Source organism: Cinclus cinclus, chromosome 2 (genome assembly GCF_963662255.1).
Source record: "Cinclus cinclus chromosome 2, bCinCin1.1, whole genome shotgun sequence".
In the NCBI taxonomy this organism is placed as follows: domain Eukaryota; kingdom Metazoa; phylum Chordata; class Aves; order Passeriformes; family Cinclidae; genus Cinclus; species Cinclus cinclus.
Window position 1 is genome coordinate 77,350,753 of NC_085047.1, and position 22,421 is coordinate 77,373,173.

A 22,421-nucleotide genomic window follows, 5' to 3' on the forward strand; every position below is an offset into this window, starting at 1 on the left:
GTGGAAAGTTGACTTCACCAGAATGTTGCAAGTATAATAATGAGTCTAGCCAGATTCCTAGATTATTTAATCTTTTCCTTCCTGCCAGTTCCCACCACGGCACACTTTTTTAATTTTCAAGCGAGCAGCTGTGTGGTGCTTAGTTGCTGGCTGGGGTTAAGCTATGACAAATAGCTATAATACTTCAATTTGTTCAAACTTTCCATCATTCAGTTTACCTGAGGAAATAATTTATGTATTTTTTTCACAGGAAAACAAAATATTTAAAAAAGGTAGAATGAACCACTCTCCTTATCCTTTTGTGTCACCTCCTTAATTCCAACTAATCCCACCTGCCACAATTAAGCAGTTTGAATCGACGCTGCTCTACGTAGTTTAATAAATTTTATTTTCAAGTTTGGGTGCTTCAGACTCTTTTCAACTTAAATCTTTTTTATCTTCAAATAAAAAAGTTTCTCTTCAAAGTTTCTCTTCACGTAACAAGTCTAGCTGGATTTTACTAAGATGGCCAGCTCATTTCTTTTCCTTTCTTCCAAACTTGGAGGGAATTGAACTTAACCATAGAGAAATGTCTGCAAAGACACCGAAACCATTGATGCCATTGCAGCACTAGAAAGGTCACACAAGCAAGTACTTGGATTTTAACACTTAACTACCTCTAGATGAATTTTGAATAACATACGTTAGATATTTGTTTTTTTCCTAACAACTACATTGCACTTTTTCACTGATGTGGCTATAATATCCTGCAGTTGGATGGGTAAAAGAGGATGCTAGGTGGCATCACAGACTAATGGTTTACCTGAACTTGTAAAACTCTGCATGAGGCGTGTGCTGTTGCCAGTGGCTTGAATGAATAATATCCTGAGAAATGGAGACGTCCACTTATGAAGGAAGAATATGGAGGTATCTGCTAGAGCAGGCAGAGGGAAGGCTGCATACACATACATGCTCTAAATTCTGGTTAAAGTGCTTGGAAGTGTGAGCTTTGCTTGTTTGGTGTTTTAGCAGACATAAAGTAAGAACAAACACCTTCAGTGATGGCACAACACTTTGTCAATGGTATATTTCACGGTTTGTAAAAAAAAACAGAGACATTCAAGAGAAACAAAATAGGTTGGTGGTATCAGAGAGGTTTGAAACTTAGAGCTGAGCTGAGAAGAGTATATGTAATTAATGATAGGTGAACCAAAACCAGTTTTGGAGAAATCAAAACTACTTATGCAAATAGACTGAATTTCAGAAATTGCTTCAATCAAGAAACAGGAAGAGTTCATTAATGTTAACATTTTTCGTATATTTTCAAAATAAAATCCTTTATTTCAGAAAAATAACAGTATCTCGATATTTGAAGCAATACTTTTTAACTTTCAAAGAGGCATTTTAAATCAAAAATATTCTATGTCCCAAAAATAAGATACATGCTTTAATAAGGGCATGTATTCATAAATTAAATATTTTGCTCCACTGACCTAGAAAAGACTGGGCACTCACACTCCCTCTCAAATCCAATTACAAAGATCAGCTTTTCCAAGTAAAAGTTTAGAGCATGTAAATTATGTTCTTGTGCTGATCTGTGGGTTGTAGGAGTCTTTCTGTTTCCATTTACTGTAAAGGAACCCAGATAAGGGAATTTCCCCACAGCCTTCTCCTGTGAACACCAATCAAAATGTGAAATTCCCAAAAGATGAACCTACATTAATAAGAATCCTGTGTTAAGCAGAGGTACATTACTATTTCATGTAGCTCCATCACAGCTAGGTCTCTGACAGGGATGTACATAGGTGAGAAAAAAAACAAGATACAAGGACTGAGAGACCTCTTACAAGAAGCAGTCCTGTGAATACTACCTCTGTGTTATCATCCTCTCTCATCTCCTCCTTTTTTTCATACTAGACTGTGCATGCAACACAACAGTCTGCGATATTGCTTCTATATTCAGGAAGAATATTCTATATTCTTCCTGGACCAGGAAACCTATGTTAAGGTGGTTTTGGAACCAAGATTATTAATGAAATTGTATCTATAAATTGTATCACCAAGCATACCAGGGTCCTTCCCAGATATAAGTATCTCCACCAAATGTCTCCTTATTCAGTTCACTCTCTTAAGCAATGAGTAGCTTAAAGAGTCATTCCTTGCTAATTGCCGCCCTCTGATGTTACTTTATATTACCAGCAGCAACTCGGGAACAATTCCTTAGCTTTCTATCGTGACAGCACTCTGAACATTAGTGTAGTCTTTGTCATCCAGACTTTCATGCCAGACTCAAGACTTCTGAAGGAACTTGTTTCTGAAACCAGCCTAATTTTTATAAATCCCCTTGAAAGCATTTTTATATTTCAGCTATATAGCTTTGCAGACCATCACCAGCTGGGCAGGGGAGGCCATTGTCCCACTCTGTTCTGCAGTGGTGTGGCCTCACCTCGAGTATTGTGTGCAGTTTTGAGTGCAACAATATAAGAAAGACATGAATCTATTAGAGGCTGTCCAAAGGAGGGCCATGAGGATGAAGGGCCTAGAGGGGAAGCCGTATGAGGAGTGGCTGAGGTCGCTTGGTCTGTTCAGCGTGGAGGAGACCAAGGGGAAACCTCATTGCAGTCACAACTTCCTCATGAGGGGAAGAGGAGGGACAGGCACTGATCTCTTCTCTGTAGTGGAAGTGACAGGACTGAGGGAATAGCCTCAAGTTGTGTCAGAGGAGGTTTGGATTGGATATCAGGAAAAGGTTCTTCCCCCAGAGGGTGACTGGGCACTGGAACAGGCTCCCCAGGGAAGTGCTCACAGCACCAGCCTGAGAGAGCCCAAGAAGCGTCTGGACAGTGCTCTCAGGCACAGGGTGTGATTCTTGGGGATGCCCTGTGCAGGGCCAGGAGTTGGACTCAATGATCTTGATGCGTCCCTTCTAACTCAGGAAATTCTGTGCTTCTGTGATAAGGCAAGACTGTATTTCTCAATCCAATTTTCCTTCTCTGCAATTCTCGGGGCAAATCGTTAACTACCGCTCACACTAGGGACATCAACATGAGCAAGGCGGGACCGGGCACACAGACAGGAGATGAAACGCAGACGCAGACAGACACACGCCCCGTACGCCTTTCGGCGGGCGGGGCGGGGCGGGGCGCCGCCATCTCAGCTGAGGGCCCGTGCCGGCCGCGCCGCCATGTTCAGTGGGGGCACCGCGCCGGGGCGGGGCCGCCGCAGCGGGGACGGGCGCGCTCACGCCGCTCCCTCACGTCCGGCGGCGGGCGGCAGTCAGGGGCGGGCGCGCCTGGCGGGGCCAATCAGCGTCGCCCACGACCCTCCCCGGAGGAGCTGAAGCCGCCGCTCGGTGGGGCCCGGCCCGAAGCCGCCACTGTCGGGACGGGGGCGGCGACGGAGGAGGAGGAGATGGTGTCCCCTGCTGCCTCCGCCGGGCGCCTGGGCTCCGCGCTGCCCTTCCTGCTCGTGCTCCTCGACCTGCAGTACCAGGGTGAGCCGGGCCGGGGTGCCTGTGGGGGTGTGTTGCGAGAGGGGCAGTGCTGCGGCCGTCCGCGGCCCGCCGGGGTTGGGCCCTCGGCCGTGGTGGCTGGTCGTCCTCCCTCTGGCCCTCTTGCGCGGTGTCCGCCATGGCGGCGGGGCACAACACCCCCCCCAACCCCCCGCCTCCCCCGGCCCGTGTCGTCTTGAGGGGGGGGAATATTTCGGGAAAGGGTATGAGGAGGGAGGTACAGCGCTGCCACCTCATCACTCGGGGCTGTGGCGAAGGGTGCGTAAGGAGGGCACGGCCGCTGCCGGTGACCTGTTGGGGTTAGTCGGAGTTCCTGGTTGGAGGTGCTCGCTGTGTGTGCGCTTTCCGCTCCCCGGCCTGCTCACGGACGGGCTGGGGCTGCCGCCAGCCTGTGTGAGGCCTCGAGTGCAGCCGTGTGACAGCTTCGGCCCTTCTGTGCTAGCCGTGAATTTATCGCTTCGGTGTGGATTTTGTGTAGTTCCGAAGTTCAGAGGCTCCTCCAGTTGCCCTTTTCAGCCGTAGCCAGTATTAGTACCACGCTTAGAGATTCGCTGAGGCTTTTGATGGTTGCGTTGAATTTGTTTTTTTGTTATGATTTCTGTTGTGTTTTTTTTTTTTTTAAACCTCTCACCATTAGTATTTGAAGTTCAGCTTATCTGTGCTTTGTGTAGCTTGTTTACCTTCGCAGTACACTGTCAGCAACACCTGTGTAGCCAGACTTTTATTCACAGGCTTCTGTTAAGTTTCTAACTCTGTTACAGAATGGTGGTTACAGTCTGGGTTTCACCTGGGGGGCATTCTTTACCTTCCACTGGCAGATGGAAGTGGAACTGAAGCTGTCAGTAGTCAGAAAAAGTCTATGGACTTAAGGAAAATAGAGGTTAGCATTGAAACTTCTGTTGATACACAGTAAATTATAGTTCTGCTGGCCAAGTGGCAACAGAAACATACTGTGGCAAGCAGTATGAGGTTCATACCCTGCACTAGACCACGTACTGTGATGTCGAATTGCCTTTTTTAAAATACGAATTCTAGTAATGTTAGAAGACAAATAGTAACTTTTGTCAGAGTATGCTGTTCCTGCCCCCCGTGAGATTGTGGTGGTGGTGGTGCTCCTATTGAGGGTTCTTTATTTAGAGTTGCCAGCCTATTTCAGGTATGTGGTTTAATGGCCGTTTGAGCTTGCCACATTTCCTAATTTGGGGGACATTGTCTTAACTTCAGTTAATAAAGATGTCGACTACAGTAATAGAATGAGAAGTGGTAGTACTGGATCTTATTCACTGAATTCACTAACTACTTAGTTCATGAATTAATTTTTCATAATGTGTAGTTAGAGGCTTTTTTTTGGGGGGGTATGTTATTTAAGTATCTAGATTTTTTTTTTTTTTCCCCCCATGAATATTACTGGTCTTTGAGCTCAAAGGTGTTCACAGTCACATTTAAATTTGTATCCTGGCGTCTTGATAATAGAAGTCTGCCTTGTGTCATCCAGTTCATGAATCTGGAAGAGTCATTCTGTATTAACTTCGTATCTCACAGTTGATGTCAATGAATATCTGGCTGGTAAATGCACTCATTAAAAACATTTTTGATTCGTTCTCTTCACCCCAATTTGTGATGAATTTGGCACAGATCCTCTTTTGGGAAGATTCATTCTTCATTGCTGTTTGTCCACAGTAATCACAACAAAAACAGGTGACTGAGGAGGAATAAAGGAGTGTTGTTCATTTTCCCCCTCTCCTTCCTCGTAGCAGAAGAAAGGAAATGTAATATGAGGAAGAATAAATGGGCTCTGAGTATACAGAGCTCAGTAAGTTACTGTCAGACCGCAAGCATTAAGTGGTTCTTTTTCTCCCCTCACCTTTTGTTTTTGCCTTAAGTTTGGGAGCTTTTTTTGGTTTTTTTCCTTGGCCTCTAATAGCAAAGACTACTTGAGGGCGGGGCTTTTTTTTTTTTTGTGTGTGTCTGCCAGTCTTTCTTGTATTTACCAAGTTCCTTTGCAAACCGAGGGAGTGAAAACTTGATGGATGGAAGTTATACATGGCTCAACTGGATACTCTGAGGCTCATTGTAAACGTCAGAAGTGTTGCTTCTGAAACTGTCAGTTCTTGTCCACACCTTACTTAGTTCAGTGTGGTTCTTGAAAATCATGTTAGCAAATATACTTAAAGCAAAGACCAAACTGTTTAAAAATAACAGCAGACTTAAGATTCAGGGTCATTCTGATAAAAAAATGTTGCAAAAACAGAATCTCCCACTCTCCTGACAGGATAAGGCTGACAAGATTAATCTCCTCTGTGGGGGGAAAAATAAAGGTTTGGATGAATGCAGTTAAGATTAGTGACATGCATGCTGATTTTTTATCGTCGTAACAACTGGTTTTGGTACACAGTAGGAACTAATTCTGTTTATTTTCATAATCTTGTTACTTAGCTTCGGAGCAAGAATTAGAAAAAAGTAGGTGGAAGTCCTGTGGGGGAAAACAGGAGCCTGTAGACAAATGTAACATCTTGAAACTGTTCTCAAGTTGTAGGGCTTTCTTGGGTTCCTTGCAATGTGGATGGGACCAATTATACAAGGATATATTTGAAGTCCATAGACTTAGGTGTCTACATATTAGCACCAGTTATCCTAATAAAACAAAAATCCTACCAGGAGGTTATAATTTATTTGTTGTGAGTGTATTTAACTGGAAAGGCAGGTTAGCTGCACCTGCTCATCTTCCCTGCACCTTCTGATTATTGTCCCTTAAGTTGTCAGGGTCAGTACTAATTGTCTGGGAAGAGTTTGGGGGTTTGTGTTTGTTTGGTTTCTTTGTGTTGGTCGGTTTTTTTTTTTTGTTTGTTTGTTTTTTCTCTTTTTGTCCTCTTAGACTCTTGCCCCAGCACAAGGACTACAGGCTCTGAATTTATCCAGAATACTTGACTTAACAGCTGGGCTCATGTGTGTGATTGTTTGAGGCCCAGGGTGAATATTTAACACTTAGGCAGTCTTTAGAAATGACATTCAAATTGAAATGCGTGGAAATTTTTAAAAATAAATTGTAAACTTGCAGATCTCGTGGGTAAATTTAGTTTCTTGTTGGAGCATGCAGAGCTTCTTCAACTGGGCCTGTGGTATCCAGCTCACCAATGAGGATCTGTTGGAAAGAGCTCTGTGGAGTGGGGTTTGATGTGTTTTTTGCTCCAGCTGCAGTTTCCTTCTTAGGTTCACTCCCAGACCAAAGAGTACTTAGGTATCCAAATAGGTTGCAGAGAATTTGAGTCCTTGGACTCTGGTGCTTATGCTACCGGTTTTCAGATGTCTACTGTGGGATGTTTTATTTAGAGTAATTGTTTGCCTACAGCCAGAAAATGAATAAGCAATAGATTTCTGTGAATAAACAGCCCAACTATCAGGTCAGTGCAGAGTGAATAGTTATGGTGAATGTCACTTTTCATCATGTTTAGGCTGATGATGTTGACTGCTCCTGGAGATTCATGCACTGATTTATGATATTCAGCATCCTGCAGAGCTGAGGTTTAATATATAGTTTAATGTATGTCAAGTATAATTAGTCTCATTCTACAGGGAATCTACAGGACTTCACAATTTGCTTCTTTATTTATCCATGTTGCTTCTGCTTTTATTACTTGCTTGCTAGCAGTAGGCACCTTTCTTGTTTGTTTTATTAATTGTCTTCATTATTTTCAAGGATTAAAATGGCTCTTCCACCCAAATTATTACGTAACTTTAAAATTGTTCTGAGCACAACATGTTTGAAAGACACCAAATTGTGTAGATACATCTTACTGTGGAAAAAATGTATTCTTGGAGCTCTCCTGATGTTACTGTATGTAAAACAAGGATGCTTGAGACTGTGGGAATGGAATGCCATACTTGGGTAGATGGAAAGTTCTTCAAAGAGTAATTTATATCTCAATTCTAGCATACTGCTCCCAGGTGACAAGTTTTGAAAGATTTCAGGTATCTGTGTGTGGGGAAACACAGGCGGGATGAAACTTAGAGTTTCTAGTTGGTATTAAGTCATGCTGAATACTTCACTCTGTTTATGTTTTGATACCTGCTTTACTGCTAGCATACTTCCAAAGTCAGACAAATTTGTGGTGAGGTTTGTTTTTTTTTTTTCCAGTTCTGATTTTTTTCATTGTGTTTCTAATGCTTCCTTGGTCATTTTTAAGGACACTGGACTACTTGATGATTGAAGCTTTAAGCAAAGCAAAGTGAACAAGGAAGAATGTCCTTTTTTGCTGCAAATTGGACATTTGCATAAAATGGGAATGCATTTTTTACATACCTAGAATTGACTTTTAAATAAATCATTTAGTAAGAGCCTCAAATAAGAATTATTTATCATGTAGGTAATTTTAACTCCATCTGCCTAAACAAAAAATATTCACTGGAAATTGGGGACTTTATGGAGTAATTTCCATTAATAAACAAAAACTGTTTTCTGTCATTGCTCTAAAACAAATAATTGAGTTGAAGCCCTTGAATCCAGCTTGCTGAATTATTGTCAGTCTTTTATTTTTATATTGTCTAGTGGATGCAGAGGGGATTTTGTTCACTTTGTTATAGACAGCTCAAAGACTTTCTTATAATGCGGAATTAATAGTTATGAGATGTGTAATAAAGTAGAAAAGAAAAATTAAGATCCCAGGTATTGAAAGCTCGTACGTCTAAAATCATGATGATTTGGTGATAAGAAATTACTTTTCATTCATTACAAATATATTGCTGTTTAACCACCTTTCAGTGTGAGAAGTTTGGATATACTTTCCGATCAATTGTGCTGTAACATTTTTATTTGGATTCTAAGAAACACCTTTGAAGTGCTGTGGCATTTTTAATATTTAAAATGCATATCTGAATTAGCTCAGTGCAAAACCGGAGTGAAATAAGTTATAAATCATTTGGTTTAACGTAATGTGCTTATTCAGGATTTCAATGCTACTTTACTGAAATCTAGGCATAGGGTATCCTCTTAAAAAATGAAAAAATTTCTAGTGTGAAAGTTTTTTAATAGTCATAAGCTGATGGGTAATTTGTAGTGAAATTCTACCCTGATCTGAAGACTGCAGGAAGCATGAAAAAGCTGTTGCTGAGTTGATGTATGTACTGCATGTACTTGCACTTGACTGCTCATTTCTTCTCAACAATACTCTTTCCCTGTTGGCTGAGCAGCAGCAGTGTATTAGCTTTTAACTCAGAGTGGCACTTCAAAGATGTACCACTTTAGTATGGTTTTTGTGGTACTGTTTAACGGGAAAAGGAGTGAGAATTGAAATTGTTTGCAAAAACTTGCAGTCCTGCAGAAGTTTGCCCTGGAAATTACGAAGATGAGACAAAAGTGCAGTAGATGAGAAGCCAATCTCTTAAGTAGCCAAACAGTTCTCAATTAAGTTACCATCATGAATTTTAACTTGGAGCCTTTGTGTAATTGCTGCATGTATGTGTACAAGTGCTTTCCAGATTGTTCTGAAATTGAAAGTCAGAGTACGCTCCTGAACTCGTAGATGTGTATTCAGTGCCTTCTCACAGTGGGGTGCAAAGCAGAGTCTTGTGTGCTTTGGCACATCCTAAATGGGACATGCTATGAGGTTATTAGGCTGCAGGGTGCTTTACAGAATCTCAGAATCCCTTAGGTTGGAAAAGACCTCTGAGGTTACCTAAAGTGCAGGAAGATGTGACTTCTGTTCTATCAATAATGGTTTGCTGCATGTATTGTATTAACACTGTATGTGTTTGCTATAATCAAACTGGTTTATAATTCAAAACCTGTTGTAATGCACATTCATGGCAAAAACCTTGATTTTTTTTTTGTTTTGTTTTTTTGTTTAAGGAGCTGAATGTGGAATAAATGCAGAAGTGGAAAAGCAGCTTGAAATGGGAAAGAAATTATTGGCTGCTGGACAGCTGGCGGATGCTTTGTCTCACTTTCATGCAGCTATAGGTACGTATCTCGGGAAGGTGACTCTTGTACTGAAGTACCTTTGGGTGGAGTTTTCCCACTGTTTGCTTCATTAAATATCCTGCTTTGTTGCAAATTGCTTTCTGTGAGTCCTAGAAGTTGGGGTATCTTTATACATCAGTTTGGACAGAAGCCAACAGAGATGCAGTAGAATATTTATGCTTTGGTTTTGGTAAAAGAAAACTGTTAAATTAACTACACGATACATAAACGTGTAAGTCAGTGTTGTTCTAGATGCTAGCTGTATGAAAGGAATTATAATAGACTCTGATATTATTTGATGAGGTACTCCCTGTCTGTCTAATCCCATCAAGATCAGGTTTCATCTTTATGTTGTTTTTCAAAGTATGAGTAGGTTTTTGAAAGGCTGACTTTATCTATGCTTTCTCCTATCCAGAGCTGTAAAAAATTCAGTGTTTAAAATAGTTGCTCTCTCTCTTCTTCTTTTCTCTTAATTAAATCTTGAAGTAGGTGATATCTTAGTGAAACTGGTGCTGCAAGTTTGAGATACTGAATTGGGAGTGGACAGCAATATTGCCCCTCTCTTGTAGTCAACTAGTGAGTTCTTTCTTACTTTATGTTCTGCATTTTCAATGAACAGGGAAATTAAATGTTTGCTTTTAAGAATTTTAAACCAGCTTAGCTGATTAAAATCTTTTAATTGAATCATAGAGACAGCACCAATAAAGAGCAGTGTCCATTAACACTGGGGTCTCATAATTGTATGGTGTGGTTTTAATTTGGACTTTGTTATAATGTGTACAAGTGCATTTTTTCTCTATGAAAAGAATATTACTGATATACTAATAGGTGATACATTGATAAGTTGTGCTGTTGATCCTTTTTTATTTATGCCTTGGTTTAATAGTGAGGTATAAATGAAACACTGGTTGTTTCTGAGTTATTAATATTTTCTTTACATTCTTCAATATCAACTTCCCTTGTATAAAGAGAATGGAGGATGCAACTTCCCTTTTTTCTGTTATGGAAGCTCCTTGCTCCACCTAGATGCAGTCTGGTGGTACTCCTTTCGTTTGTGTGTTGCGGCCAAAGCATTTCTGTGTGATCTGTCCACAGTTAGTGCTACAGCGTGATTTTTTCTTTATTACTGGTTGGCAAACTTGAACTTGGATTTGATGAGGAGACCAGTTCAGAGTGTGGCTGTGCAGTTCCTGGTGATGCTGTAGGGGCAGCAGCAGTGTGAGGTGCTTGCTGGGGTGAAACCCACTGCTTTGACAGCTGTGCTTAAGCAGCTTGTAGAAATATGCTTTGACCACCTCAGTTGTGCCCTTTGTGGGGTTCTTAGTTGACTGCTGATTTTAGCCTAATTGCCTCATTTGCATCAGACTTCTTCTTTGGATTTGCCTTTTTTAAAAAGATTTTAAGCATTGTTTGCCAACTGCTTGTGAGGAGGTAAGAATTCTTTCCTTGTACCACATTGTTGTAGACTGTGAGGTAAATAGATCTTTCTGTCTTGCCTCAGCCAGTCTATTTTTGGCTTTTTTGCAAACATCTAAAACAGAAGAAAAACACTGTCCGTATTACCCCTCTTCAGCTAAATTTTCAACTCTTTCTTCAGTCCCAGCTTATGCCTTTTGTCTGGGTAAGTGTCAGTTGCTGTTCATTACTGTTGGAGTACTGAGGCAAAACTATCTGTCAGATAATCATTTGATGCTGGAATGTGCTCTCAGTGTTAGCTCTTTCCTACCTTTCATCCTTTGTGTATTAATAAAATTCCTTAATTTCAGCTGTCAATTTGTACCTAACCTGTACATTTAGGACTCAATGCAGCACTTTTTTAAGGATAGTAATAGTTGAATTTATTTTATGTTTATAATGCTGACACACAGAGGCATACAGCATGGGAGTTTGTATTAAATTTCAGCTCTGAAGATCAGCATTTTCACAACCAAGGTATTGTAGAGGAAGAGAGCAGATAGCTTTCTCAGTCAGAGCTGAACTAGTGTTTTATTAATGGAGGTGACCAGCTATGAAACTTGGTTGCTGATTATAAAATTTTTTGGTAGTGCTATTTCTTCCATTTATATTGAAGTTCAACTTTAACTTCAAATGATGTGAGGAAATAAAATACTCTTTCTGTTCTTCAGATATGGATGTTCCTGTCTGCAAATTCTGGATTGATTATGTTTTTAATAGCATAGTAAAAGGTTTCCTGTCTTCCAGCATTAGGTTGTTTTGGTGGTTGAAGTTACTTTTCCTTGAGAGCCCCCAGTAATTGTCACCTGTTTCTGTGAAATACTGTGTAGAGAAGAATGCTAAGAATATTATTCTTGTTTTCAGAGCCTGATGTTTACCTCTCATACAAGTGTATATGCTAGCTTGGAGAGTTAAAATTGCTGGGTCCTGGAATTTTGACCAGGAGACAACATGAAATGTGTGGGCCCTGAAGTTAGCCTTCATGTTTTGATAGTGTGTGTGCATTTGCTGCTGAGAGGGAGTGTTGGTGCCCTCCTTGTTACTAAAGAAAGAAGTTGATTATATTTCAATGAACTATATAAAGAGTTTGTGTTTGTGTTGACATTGCACTAACATATTAGTAATTTTGGGAATATTTGCATTTATCTGATATGGTGATCAGCACCTGGGCTGGAAAATGATGAATTAATGTGCTTTGAAATGTAGCCTGCAGTTGGAGGTAAAGCATTAGCACATAGAGGTTGTTCTGTATGAAGCTGAAGATCACATGCATATTTGACCTTCACTCTCAATTATTTGCCATTTACAATATTTCTGTAATCTTTATTGTTAAATAATTAAACTGCATAGAAAATACTGCTTGCATGATGTTGCAAATTTTATGTCTTATTAATGTATGCCATTGTTTCCAGTGGCTTAAAAGTCAGATGATATATTTTTAGTCATTACAGTTCCACTGTACCAGAAATTTCAGTGGCTTTGAGATAGTATTCTGATTACTGTTTGTTCATTTGCAGAGGGAGACTCTGAGAACTACATTGCTTATTACAGAAGAGCCACTGTGTACTTAGCCATGGGCAAATCTAAAGCAGCAATTCGCGACTTAAGTAAAGTGGTTGAATTAAAGCAGGACTTCACATCAGTAAGTATTATTGGAATTGAAGATTGTTCAAGTGTAAAGAAAAAAAAACTGCTTCAAAGAACGTTTGGGGTATTTTTTCAGACTTTGCTCAACAGGAATAGAGACTACATTATCCCTCAGAGGGCTTTAAAGTGGATAAAATAATAGTGGTGTATGTGCCTTAATTTGCGGCTGTGCTGAGTACAGTCTAGACAGTTCTTTGAACAGCTGCTAGTTGTACTAAGTTCATGGATTTCTACTGACCATTCTCTCACTCGTGGTTATTCTGTTGTTTGCCAAGGCTTTGCCGTTTGGGGCAGGGAGAGGAGAGCATACATGGCTTTGGGCAGGGAGAAGAGAGCATACATGGCTTTTTTTTTTTTTTTTCCCCTATTAATTGGAATTAGATTTGAGGTATCTGTTCTCTACAGGAGCTGTCCTAATCTCTTTTGTGGCTGTTAAAAGTTTTGATTTGCTTACCCCTTTCTTGATTCTGTGTTCTATATGGAGACTGCCTCACTAGTTGGAAACTGATGCTGGAGTCCTCCCCAGCTGCTTCTCTCACCTCCCCTTTTTGTGAGCATGTGGCATGTCCTGTATACCTCACAATAAAGTAGCAAATGTTAAATTCACTGTTGTATTAATTTGAAGGTATTCTTATTATAAATCAAAGTCTTCTTGGTTTGACATTGACTTCTCTTTTTACATAGCTTCTATTACGCTGAGAGTTTAATTAAAGAATTAAATGTGGAAATTGCTTATTGTTTATTATTTCTGCTATTTACTTAATCTATAAGCAGTGATAATCAGGAAAGTGGCGTAAAGTCGCATTCACTTTGATTTGTGAAACTTTTCAAATTAGTTCTTTCCATAAAAATTACCTGCTTTTTGTCCCTCAGTTCTGGTGCAGAGCAGTCCTTTGCCTTTAAAGAGGCCTTGTGAGGACATCATTAAATCAAAAAGACAAAGAATGGGTGTCATGATCTCTGTTTCAGAAAATGAAGTTTGTGTTCATACTTCGCTCAATCCCCATTTGTAAATAAAAAGTTATGTTTCATTTCAGGCAAGATTGCAGAGAGGACACTTACTGCTTAAGCAAGGAAAATTCAGTGAAGCAGAGGATGACTTTAAAAATGTGGTAAGTTGGAGACCAGTGTTGAACTACATCACTACTTTTAAGGCTGGGTTCTGAGCCAAGGTCACATCTGAACTCTGAGGTGGTATAGAGCATATGGTATCTGGGCCTGAGTTTCTTTCCTGTTCTTTGCAGGTGTAGTAGCTAAGCAACCTTGTATTAGTAAATGACCAGTGAAGTTGCAGTATAGTGATGCAGATGAAATGGGATGTTGTCTGAAACAATGGAGCACTTTGAAAAGTCTTTTTTGTGTGTGGCTGGAGCTTCATGATCTCTGCTTGCTGATAGCTGTATTAGGAAGCAGCCTTCATTCAGAAATAAGTGATGTGGGATTCGATGTATGGAGTTGAACTCTGGTTTACATCACTGTATTGATGTCTACCTGCGAAATCACTGGGGCACCATGGATCAACCTTTGCAGGTTCCTATCTCTTTCTACCGGTTGCAAAAGAATTGTTGGCTCTTAATTTGTCAATGAACAGATAAATCAATACATTTCTCTGTCTCCTAATCTGCAGAGTTCTCCATCTTTATGAATGTCTTGACAGTACCTTCTCTCCCTGATCAGGAATTGTGCTGTTTCCATACATAGGTAGTTGGGTATTTCTTACGTAAAACTCAATTGGGCTTTTTTTAGTTTTGATAGATATTTTGTGCATTTCAGCCCTATGCTGCAAAGGTCAACTGATCTAACCCCAGAAAAAAACCCTCAGAGAATGTGAATCTTGGTTTCTTTTCTACTGGCCAAAATCTGTGTAAATGTTAGTATAAATAAGATACATTCTTCATTCTTGCTTGCTTTTCAAGGGTTGCTAGTTTGAACAGCTGGTGTGTCCCTTAAGCCAAAATAAGATGATTTTGCAATGTGACAAGTGCTGTCTTGTTGGCTCTCTTTGAAAAGAGTGACAAAAAAAAGAGGTTGTGTGGTGCAGATTGCAGATGTTTAATGGAAATCTTGCTAGTGAGTGTGGGTGACAAAACCAGACTGGTTGCCCTGTATGCTCTGCAGGACAGCTCTGAGGAATGGCTCTTGCAGGTAGAAATGCAGCAGGCAGTTCTTGTGTCTGTAGCAGAGCTCCAGCAGTGTATTCTGAACTTCATGTAATAATGGCACCTCTGGCTGCTTCTTGCTCAGTAAGTTTCTTAGGAGTGTGTGGTCTGATAGCAGCACAGCCCTGCTGTCTGCAAATGTGGGAAAGAGTCATTCAGCTCGGATTAACTGAGGACACAGTTGCTGCAGTAGCAATTATGCAGTGTCAGTGTTGATTGTGAGTCTGTGTGTGCATTTCTTTGCAGTTAGTGATTCTTGAAGTATTGCTTAATGCATATGGAATTGTTTCTCCAGTCAACTGTCAAGTGTCTTTCTCTATTTCCAAACCTGCTGCAAAGATTTTGTTGCTGCCTTTGGTCAGTCAAATAGGTTCAGTACTCACTCAGGCTTTAAGTCTGAAGTAGAACAGAGTTTCTTCCTGGAAGCTGATTTAATGAAAGAAACATATTAGACCTCAACCTGACTTCCATTTTTCTTTGTTCCGTGAGCAGTATTGCCTATATACTTAGAGAGCTGTGAAGTGGTCTGTCTTGAAGAGCATAATTTTCAGTTAAGCACAGTATATTCAAGCAAAATTAATAAATATTAAAGTGGTAATTTTGTAATAGGTTAAATTATTCATGTGGGGAGTGGATTTAATTGTGCTACATACCTTGAAATCTTTAAGTAGTATATGTATTTCTTTGGGAGGTTTCCCTTTTTTATTGAATCTTTCAAATTTGCCATTCCTTCTCTTGTAAGTCATGTTCCTTAAAAGGGATCTCAGCAGTTTAGGAGATGCAGTCATTTTTGAGGGAGAGAAAGCAAGAAAAATTCAGCCTATCTAAATGGAGGGAAGGATGATAGGCAAACTTTCCCAGCTTGCAAGACCAGTGGCTTTGTGTAGAACTTAAAAAAAAATTTTAACTATTATTCATATGTAACAGTAAACCTATCCTTTAGTGTGCACTCAGGAAAGGAAAGGAAAATTCATGTCCTCAGATTCTTTCTATATAATTTCATTGTATCAGTAAAAATTTAATGGTGAGCACCCTAAATATCTTTCAAGGATTGATTGCTAAGCAGTTTGTCTGTATATTCCTGTCCTGTATGGGATATCAATACTGTCTGTCTTGTGGGGCAGTGCTGGTGTGAGAGCAGGCAGTGGACATGCCTAGCTCCAAAGGATGCAGTGCTCCTTTTTGGGAGCAGAGCCTCTTGAGATTCTAGCCTTCATGTGTTATTTTTTTTTATTTTTTATACACTGTACTTTCCTGTGTGCTGAAATTAATCATGAGGTTTGGATAGAGGGTGTGATTCAGACTTATGCCGTTACATACTAAGCAATGCTACATTTCTAGAAATGTCTCCTTTTGGCCAACAGATGAATCAAGCAGATTAAATTTTCTTACATGGTTCAGGTTTTACACATGAAATGAGTAAACAGAATTCCTTTGATTTTTTCAAAGTTCTTGCTCTTGCTATATGAATAGTAATTATTTCTCTGCTACAACTTTGATTTAGTGTTCATATGCTGTAATATCACGTTCCTTCTGGTTGGTTTAGTTGTTTCTAATTAATAGAAGTCAGCAGGACAGATCTATGGATGCATCAACACATGTCCAGGGCCTTAAGCTGTCAAAGCCCTGGAATGTTTATTTTATCTGTAAGCATTTTTGCTGAAAATAAAAGGGATGTTGGCATACTTTGGTTGATGGAAGGCCTTCTGGAAAGGTGAAAAAAGCAGTGCAAATGCTGGCAGCCCTGTGTATGTGCCTTACAGTGTTGTTAGTGACTCTGTTTCTCTGATCAAGAGAAAATGACAAGCATTTTGAGTTGGTGAATTCTGTAGAAGGTACAGAATTAGAGCAGAACTTCTGCCTTGCCTATTGGAAAGTGAGGAAAGGCCCAAATTGTTATATTTCTTTTAAATTCTAGTCTTTAAGACTGACTGTAATGCTCACAGTTGCAGTATATTGCGATAAATACTGTAAATTGAGGTGTCCTAAATACACAATTCTGTCAGCCTTGGAAGAGCAAACACTTCAAAACTCAACATCGAAGGCACAACTTCCAGCTCCACTAGATGTCAGCCAAGACCAAGTGACTGAGCTCTGTACATCTGCAAAATTGCTTTCTCATCTAAACCCTTGCCTGTTGCCAAATATATTGGACAGCAGCTTTCCAAGGTTGGTTGGTATGTGTAATAGTACTGTTTTGGATGTAGGTGGGAGAGGACATCTTATGGCCCTGTAAGTTAATCAAATTAGGTTAAGCTACTGGGCAATCAAGTTGGGTGTTTGAGGCTCTCTTAACCACATCAGAGTAACATTGGAGGTTTCCAAATACATTCCTCTGTGGTACAGTGATCATCTGTAGCTTCCCAGTTAAGGAATAAAAGGTATTTAAATATTTCCTTGTGTTTGTGGTTTTTTTCCCATCTGTCTCTCATTATAGCTGTGTTACCTGATATGTTACCAAGGCAGGGCTTTCCTGTGTGCACTGTCCTTGAGTGCATGGATATCTTGATCTTACATGCCACAAACTATGGTGGTTCCCTCAGTTCCCTTCAGGATGTTTTTGACAAGCTGAATGAACAGGCTTCTTTTTGCTTTAGTTAACGTTACTGATTTAAACATCATAGAAATATGCTAATTACTTAGTAAGAGCTTATGAGTGTGTATTTTCATTATACTGTAGCACACAAACACACAACGACTTTCATTTGAATGATACCTTGAAAAATTTCCCTGTCTTTAGCTGGACTTGTTGTTCTACCTAAAATTACTTGGGATGGTTCACTGAGATGGTCTTGAATACTATTGGACTTGCCTAAATGATTGTAATATTGCTGTTTCTATTCCACTGGCATTTTCTCAAAGTATATTACAAGAAACATACCATGAGTCTAAGGAGTGCAGTGTTATCATAAGTTTTTAGGGAAGTGTAAGGCTCATCCATACCAAAGGCTCTTAAAAGTTAAGAAGAAAATGTGGAGAAATTAAGGAAGAAATCAAACAAGTCAGCTGGAACTGAAGAGGTTAGAACTTCAGAGAGTTTTGTAGATTTGGTACTTTTTAAAATTACAGGTGCAGAAATTTGCCTCTGCTATAGGCTCCAGATTTTAGGGAGAAAGTGGATGCACAGCATCCAGAGCTTGAAGGCGGAGTTCTGGCTGGAAGAAAAGCACTATGATACTTATATTGGGAATCAGTCTACAAAGAAAGAAAACTCCTGAGATTTTCCTCCCCTCTTGCTGAAGGACAGTGTAGGGAATAAAAGAGAATTTTCAGGTATAAGTACAACTTGATTTTTGCCAGGTAAAACGAAAAACTGCATGGGGTTCAAAAAGATTTCTAAAGAGGAATTGAAGACAGAGTGTGGGACTTGTGTAAGAATTTGATATAGCATTTAGGCTCTTTACTTTCATACAGTCAAGTGGTAGAACCAGGGGAGATTCTGGTAAAGGACTTCTGAGGGCTGAAGTTGAATTGCATTAGAGACATAAGCACAAAATATGTGTGTTTCAAGAACTTACTGGTGAGAAAAAGGGAGGAGGCCAATTCAAGATAAATGAGGAAAGAAAAAATACCAGATGTCTTTGAATGCCTTTAGTCTACACGCTGTGTATAGAATGCAAGATAATGCAAGATTTTATTTAAAGACAAAAAAAATAGTCATGCTGATCTGTCCCTTTTAAACTTTGAAAGTCATTCTGATCAGCAGCAAGTGTGAAGCCAGCGCTTCTTTCAAGCTACAGTGATATTACAGATTCCATGGCTTTGCAAGGGAAAGTCTGAGATTATTTCTGGCTGTCCTGGGTGATAGTAAAGTTGCCTGAAAGATCTTTTTCTGAATTTTCATTGGAAAGATAAACCTAAGTGAAAAAGGCAAATACAATGTAATGACTTCTGCTTGCTCAGAGAGAGGTTAGAGAAATGAGAGTCCTTGTAGACAAAAGGTTAGACTTTAAAACATAGTTGTTTAAAACTGTGTAAGAAACAGAATGCATGACTGCCCAGCTGAGCCTTTTCCCTGGCTGTAGCTGCTTAACTTGCTGCTGTAGCCACTCGTTCTGGGGGAAATATAAGAAATACAGCTTTCACAGTAACAACTGTCTGGAACATTTTTCCTTTATTTCTGCCATGAAGTTATATTTAGTGCTTAAAGTGAGAGATGCACTTGTACCACATGGTTACACTGTCTACTGCTGCTGAGGAATCCAGTGTTTAATAACTGACAGCAGAGATGAATTAATTAGGCTACAAAGAGGTCTGCAAGGTCCAGCAGGCGATGGGTGACAGTGACTGTTGTGTATGATGTGTCCAGTGATGATTGATCAATCTTGAAGAATTGGATTTCTCTGGCTTCTGACATCTTGTATTGAATCTCAAAATGCTTCTTTCTTCTGAAGTTCAGAGGTAGAAATGCTTCCAGTGGAGTTTTGAAACTCATTTTGCTTTATTTGCAGCTGTAGTCAGTTCTCCATGATATGATTATTAATTGGACTGAAAGATATCCTTGAACAAGCATTTGAGTTTCTCTCCTTGTTCATGTTTGCAGCTCAAATCCAATCCTAGCAATAATGAGGAAAAAGAAGCCCAGACTCAGCTGACAAAATCTGATGAGCTGCAGCGCCTACATTCTCAAGCATTATCTGCCTACCAGCAAGAGGATTATGAAGCTGCTATTTCTCTTCTTGATGAAATCTTGGCAGTAAGTGTTAAGTCAAATGGTACTGTGAAAGAAAAGTAAGAGCTTCTATCTGACATCTGTATGTTTTTGTTTAATAGTTTCTTCTCTGATGTGAAAATAACTTTGGTGTAACCGCTTTCCTTATGCTGAGCACCGTGGGTCTGTAATGATGTTGGAGAGATGAGAGGGCAGCAGAAGAAGTCAGAATAATACTTTGTCTTAAAGATACTTCAGTGAAACTTCCATTACAGATAACTTCCTTGATTATACTTTCCTGTTTTTCTACAACTTGGTATTCTTGGGGAAGCTGGGAGAGTTTTTCTGAAATCAGTGAAGCTTTGCCAGGTTATAGGAGTTAGAGGTTTTTTTCATTGGATATATGCAGACAGTTTTTATCTTGAGAGAATTAAGTAACAAAAGATAAAAAAAACTCCACAAAATTAAAAATGTAGATAGATAGCTGAATTTTCAGTTTATTCCTTAGGTATCTGTATTTGTTGAATCTTAATTGCTGTAGATAGCCTGATAGTGCAAGTGTAAACAACTCAATCATGTGGGCATTTTGTTTGTCATATAGAAGTGTACTAAAAGACTGCTATGACTCTGCTCATACACATTAGTGCTGTTGACTTGGAGTTTACAACCTTGGGGTTTTTGGTGACAGAACTCCCACAGTGCAGGAATTGGCTTATGGGGAGGCAATGTGGAAAAGCAGGAAAACCTCCTCTAAGATGATAGTTTCCAAACAGCTGATAAGACACAGATTGAATTCCCTAAACCAAATTTTGATAGGCAGTTCCTCATGCGTAATCAGTTTTGCCTTACTGTGACAATTTTATCTCACTTTATTCTTAAAATCCAGATATTAAGGTCAAACTTGGTGGACCTACATCTTACCCACAGGCTTCTTCCTGGAGGACAACGAACAGTTTGGTCCTTGCTGTTCATTACCTCTATTCTTTTGGGAAGATACAATAATTTATGATTCTGATATCCTTTCCTGGAGGCTCAACAGACTGTCTTAGTTTAAGCAATGCCAGTAGATTTAATTCATCTCTCTGCATGAGTTCATTGAATCATTTACAAAATTTTCAGGCCTTTGTTTTTCTATTTGGGCAGGTGCATCACAGCATCCACCAGGAAGCAGAGATGCTAATTTCATGAGCTCTGCATGCAGCTTGAACCTTATGCTATTGCAGTTGGCAAAGTGAAATTAAATGGGATTTTTTTTTGGGGGGGGGGGGGGGGGAGGAAAATAAGTGAAGTGTTATGGACCGAAAACAAGCTTTAATTTTGATTTCTCAAGGTTTGTGTTTGGGATGCAGACCTACGGGAACTTCGAGCAGAGTGTTATATAAAGGAAGGGGAACCAAGCAAAGCCATTAGTGACTTGAAAGCTGCTGCCAAATTAAAGAACGATAATACTGAAGCCTTCTATAAAATCAGCAGAATATATTATCAGCTGGGGGACCATGAATTATCTCTCAGGTAATTTTACTATTTGCAGTAATCATTATAATTGAGACACAAAATATAATTATCTAAGTCATGATAAACAACAAACTATCTCTTGTGTGGGATTTGGATAGACAATCAACTGTGGTCTAGATCAGATAGAGCAAGTTTCTTTCTAGAAACTAAGGGTTGGCAGTGAAGACACCCATATTTATTCTTGGCAAGACCAGCCATCAGTGGTTCCAGGCATCTTGTTTCCTTAAACAGAAGCCAGAGTCCCTGTCCACTGAAGTTGCTTACAAGTACTGTCTTCATTGTATTTCTCCCAGAAGACTTCTCTGAATTTCCAGTAGTGGAGGTGTTTTTTAATCTTAAATCTCTACTGAAGTTAAGTTTAAGATGCAAACAGAAGATGTATACATTAAGCTTGTATACAAGCTTAAGAATAAATAAACATCCAAGTATGAAGAGCTTGGGGTGCAGAGCTGTTTGCCTCTCATTCCTGCAGACAGTCCTGGATGACTTCTTGATAATACCCTATCCTTTTATTCATACTGAGTTAAGTTTAAGCTCTTATTCATATATGTCCCTACTCTATCTGGCAGATCCAGACTGTTCAGTTTGTGCCTAGCTGCACAAAATGGTGGCATCCTTCCTACTGTACAGAAGTGGTTTCTGTGCCAATCATAATTTCAGATGTGCTGCCTTCATGTCCAGAATCCTTCCAGTATGATTTCTGCCATAGAATCCCTTCAATAAGGTGAAGAGAACTGAAAAAAACTGCGTTTATGTCCTTGGTAGATGGAAACTGCATGTGGTTGTAATTGCAAAATATGTTTTATTGCTGGCCAGAAGTAATGAAAGTAATTGGTTTGCATTTGGCATTCCCTTTCCAAAGCATACTTAATCTTGTGAGTTCATAGGTTACTCCTCCGATGACTTTTTGGTAGGTGGCCATCACTTTGCTCAGTGATTGTAAGTATAGGTGGTATTTTTGTTATTTAAAAGCATGATTGAGGGCACTGTTGAAGAACAGAATGGATAAGCCTCTTTCCTTTATTCTTATCCGTTACCATTATTTTTTTGCATCATGAGATATGCTAAGGAAGTGTTCTCCTGGGTTTTCTGGGTGTTTACTCCTGTCCTTCCCGTAGTTTCTTCCTCTTAAAGGTCTCATTATTCTCAAATAAGATATTTTTGTCTGTGCTTAGGAACAAAGGAAGAGATTACAAAATCTTACTGAAATTGACATTGTGGTTGTGCTGTGATGACTCTATGGGATCTAAAACATTTATTCCTTCCTATGATTGCATTGTAGAGGCTTTTTGTTTTTTGTCTTTTTTAAACTTTGGACTATTTTGAGAGATATTTTCCCTAATCAAAGTCTGATTAAACATTCCTCACAGTGAAACATGAGACTCAGGCTTGGCTGAGATTCCATCAAGGAGGTTTGTGTCTTAGCTGAGCTTTCTGTTTCAAGCAGCACAAATACACTTCAATGTAGGATTTTTGTAATATATCTGAATTGCAATTGATGGTTATTTTCCTATGTATTCATCTAATAACTGCTAAATATAATTTCTT

The 22,421-nt window shown here is 39.5% G+C and overlaps 1 protein-coding gene across 1 annotated transcript in view; it reads left to right on the forward strand.

Moving 5' to 3' along the window:
- Positions 1 to 3,235: 3,235 nt before the first annotated feature.
- Positions 3,236 to 22,421, forward strand: part of DNAJC3 (DnaJ heat shock protein family (Hsp40) member C3) — a 28,420-nt gene continuing 9,234 nt past the window's right edge. The window contains exons 1-6 of the mRNA XM_062487809.1: positions 3,236 to 3,472; positions 9,336 to 9,446; positions 12,419 to 12,543; positions 13,586 to 13,660; positions 19,251 to 19,403; positions 20,689 to 20,870. Coding sequence (XP_062343793.1) covers positions 3,391 to 3,472; positions 9,336 to 9,446; positions 12,419 to 12,543; positions 13,586 to 13,660; positions 19,251 to 19,403; positions 20,689 to 20,870 — 728 coding nt within the window. The 5' untranslated portion in view covers positions 3,236 to 3,390. The remainder of the gene's footprint in view (positions 3,473 to 9,335; positions 9,447 to 12,418; positions 12,544 to 13,585; positions 13,661 to 19,250; positions 19,404 to 20,688; positions 20,871 to 22,421) is intronic.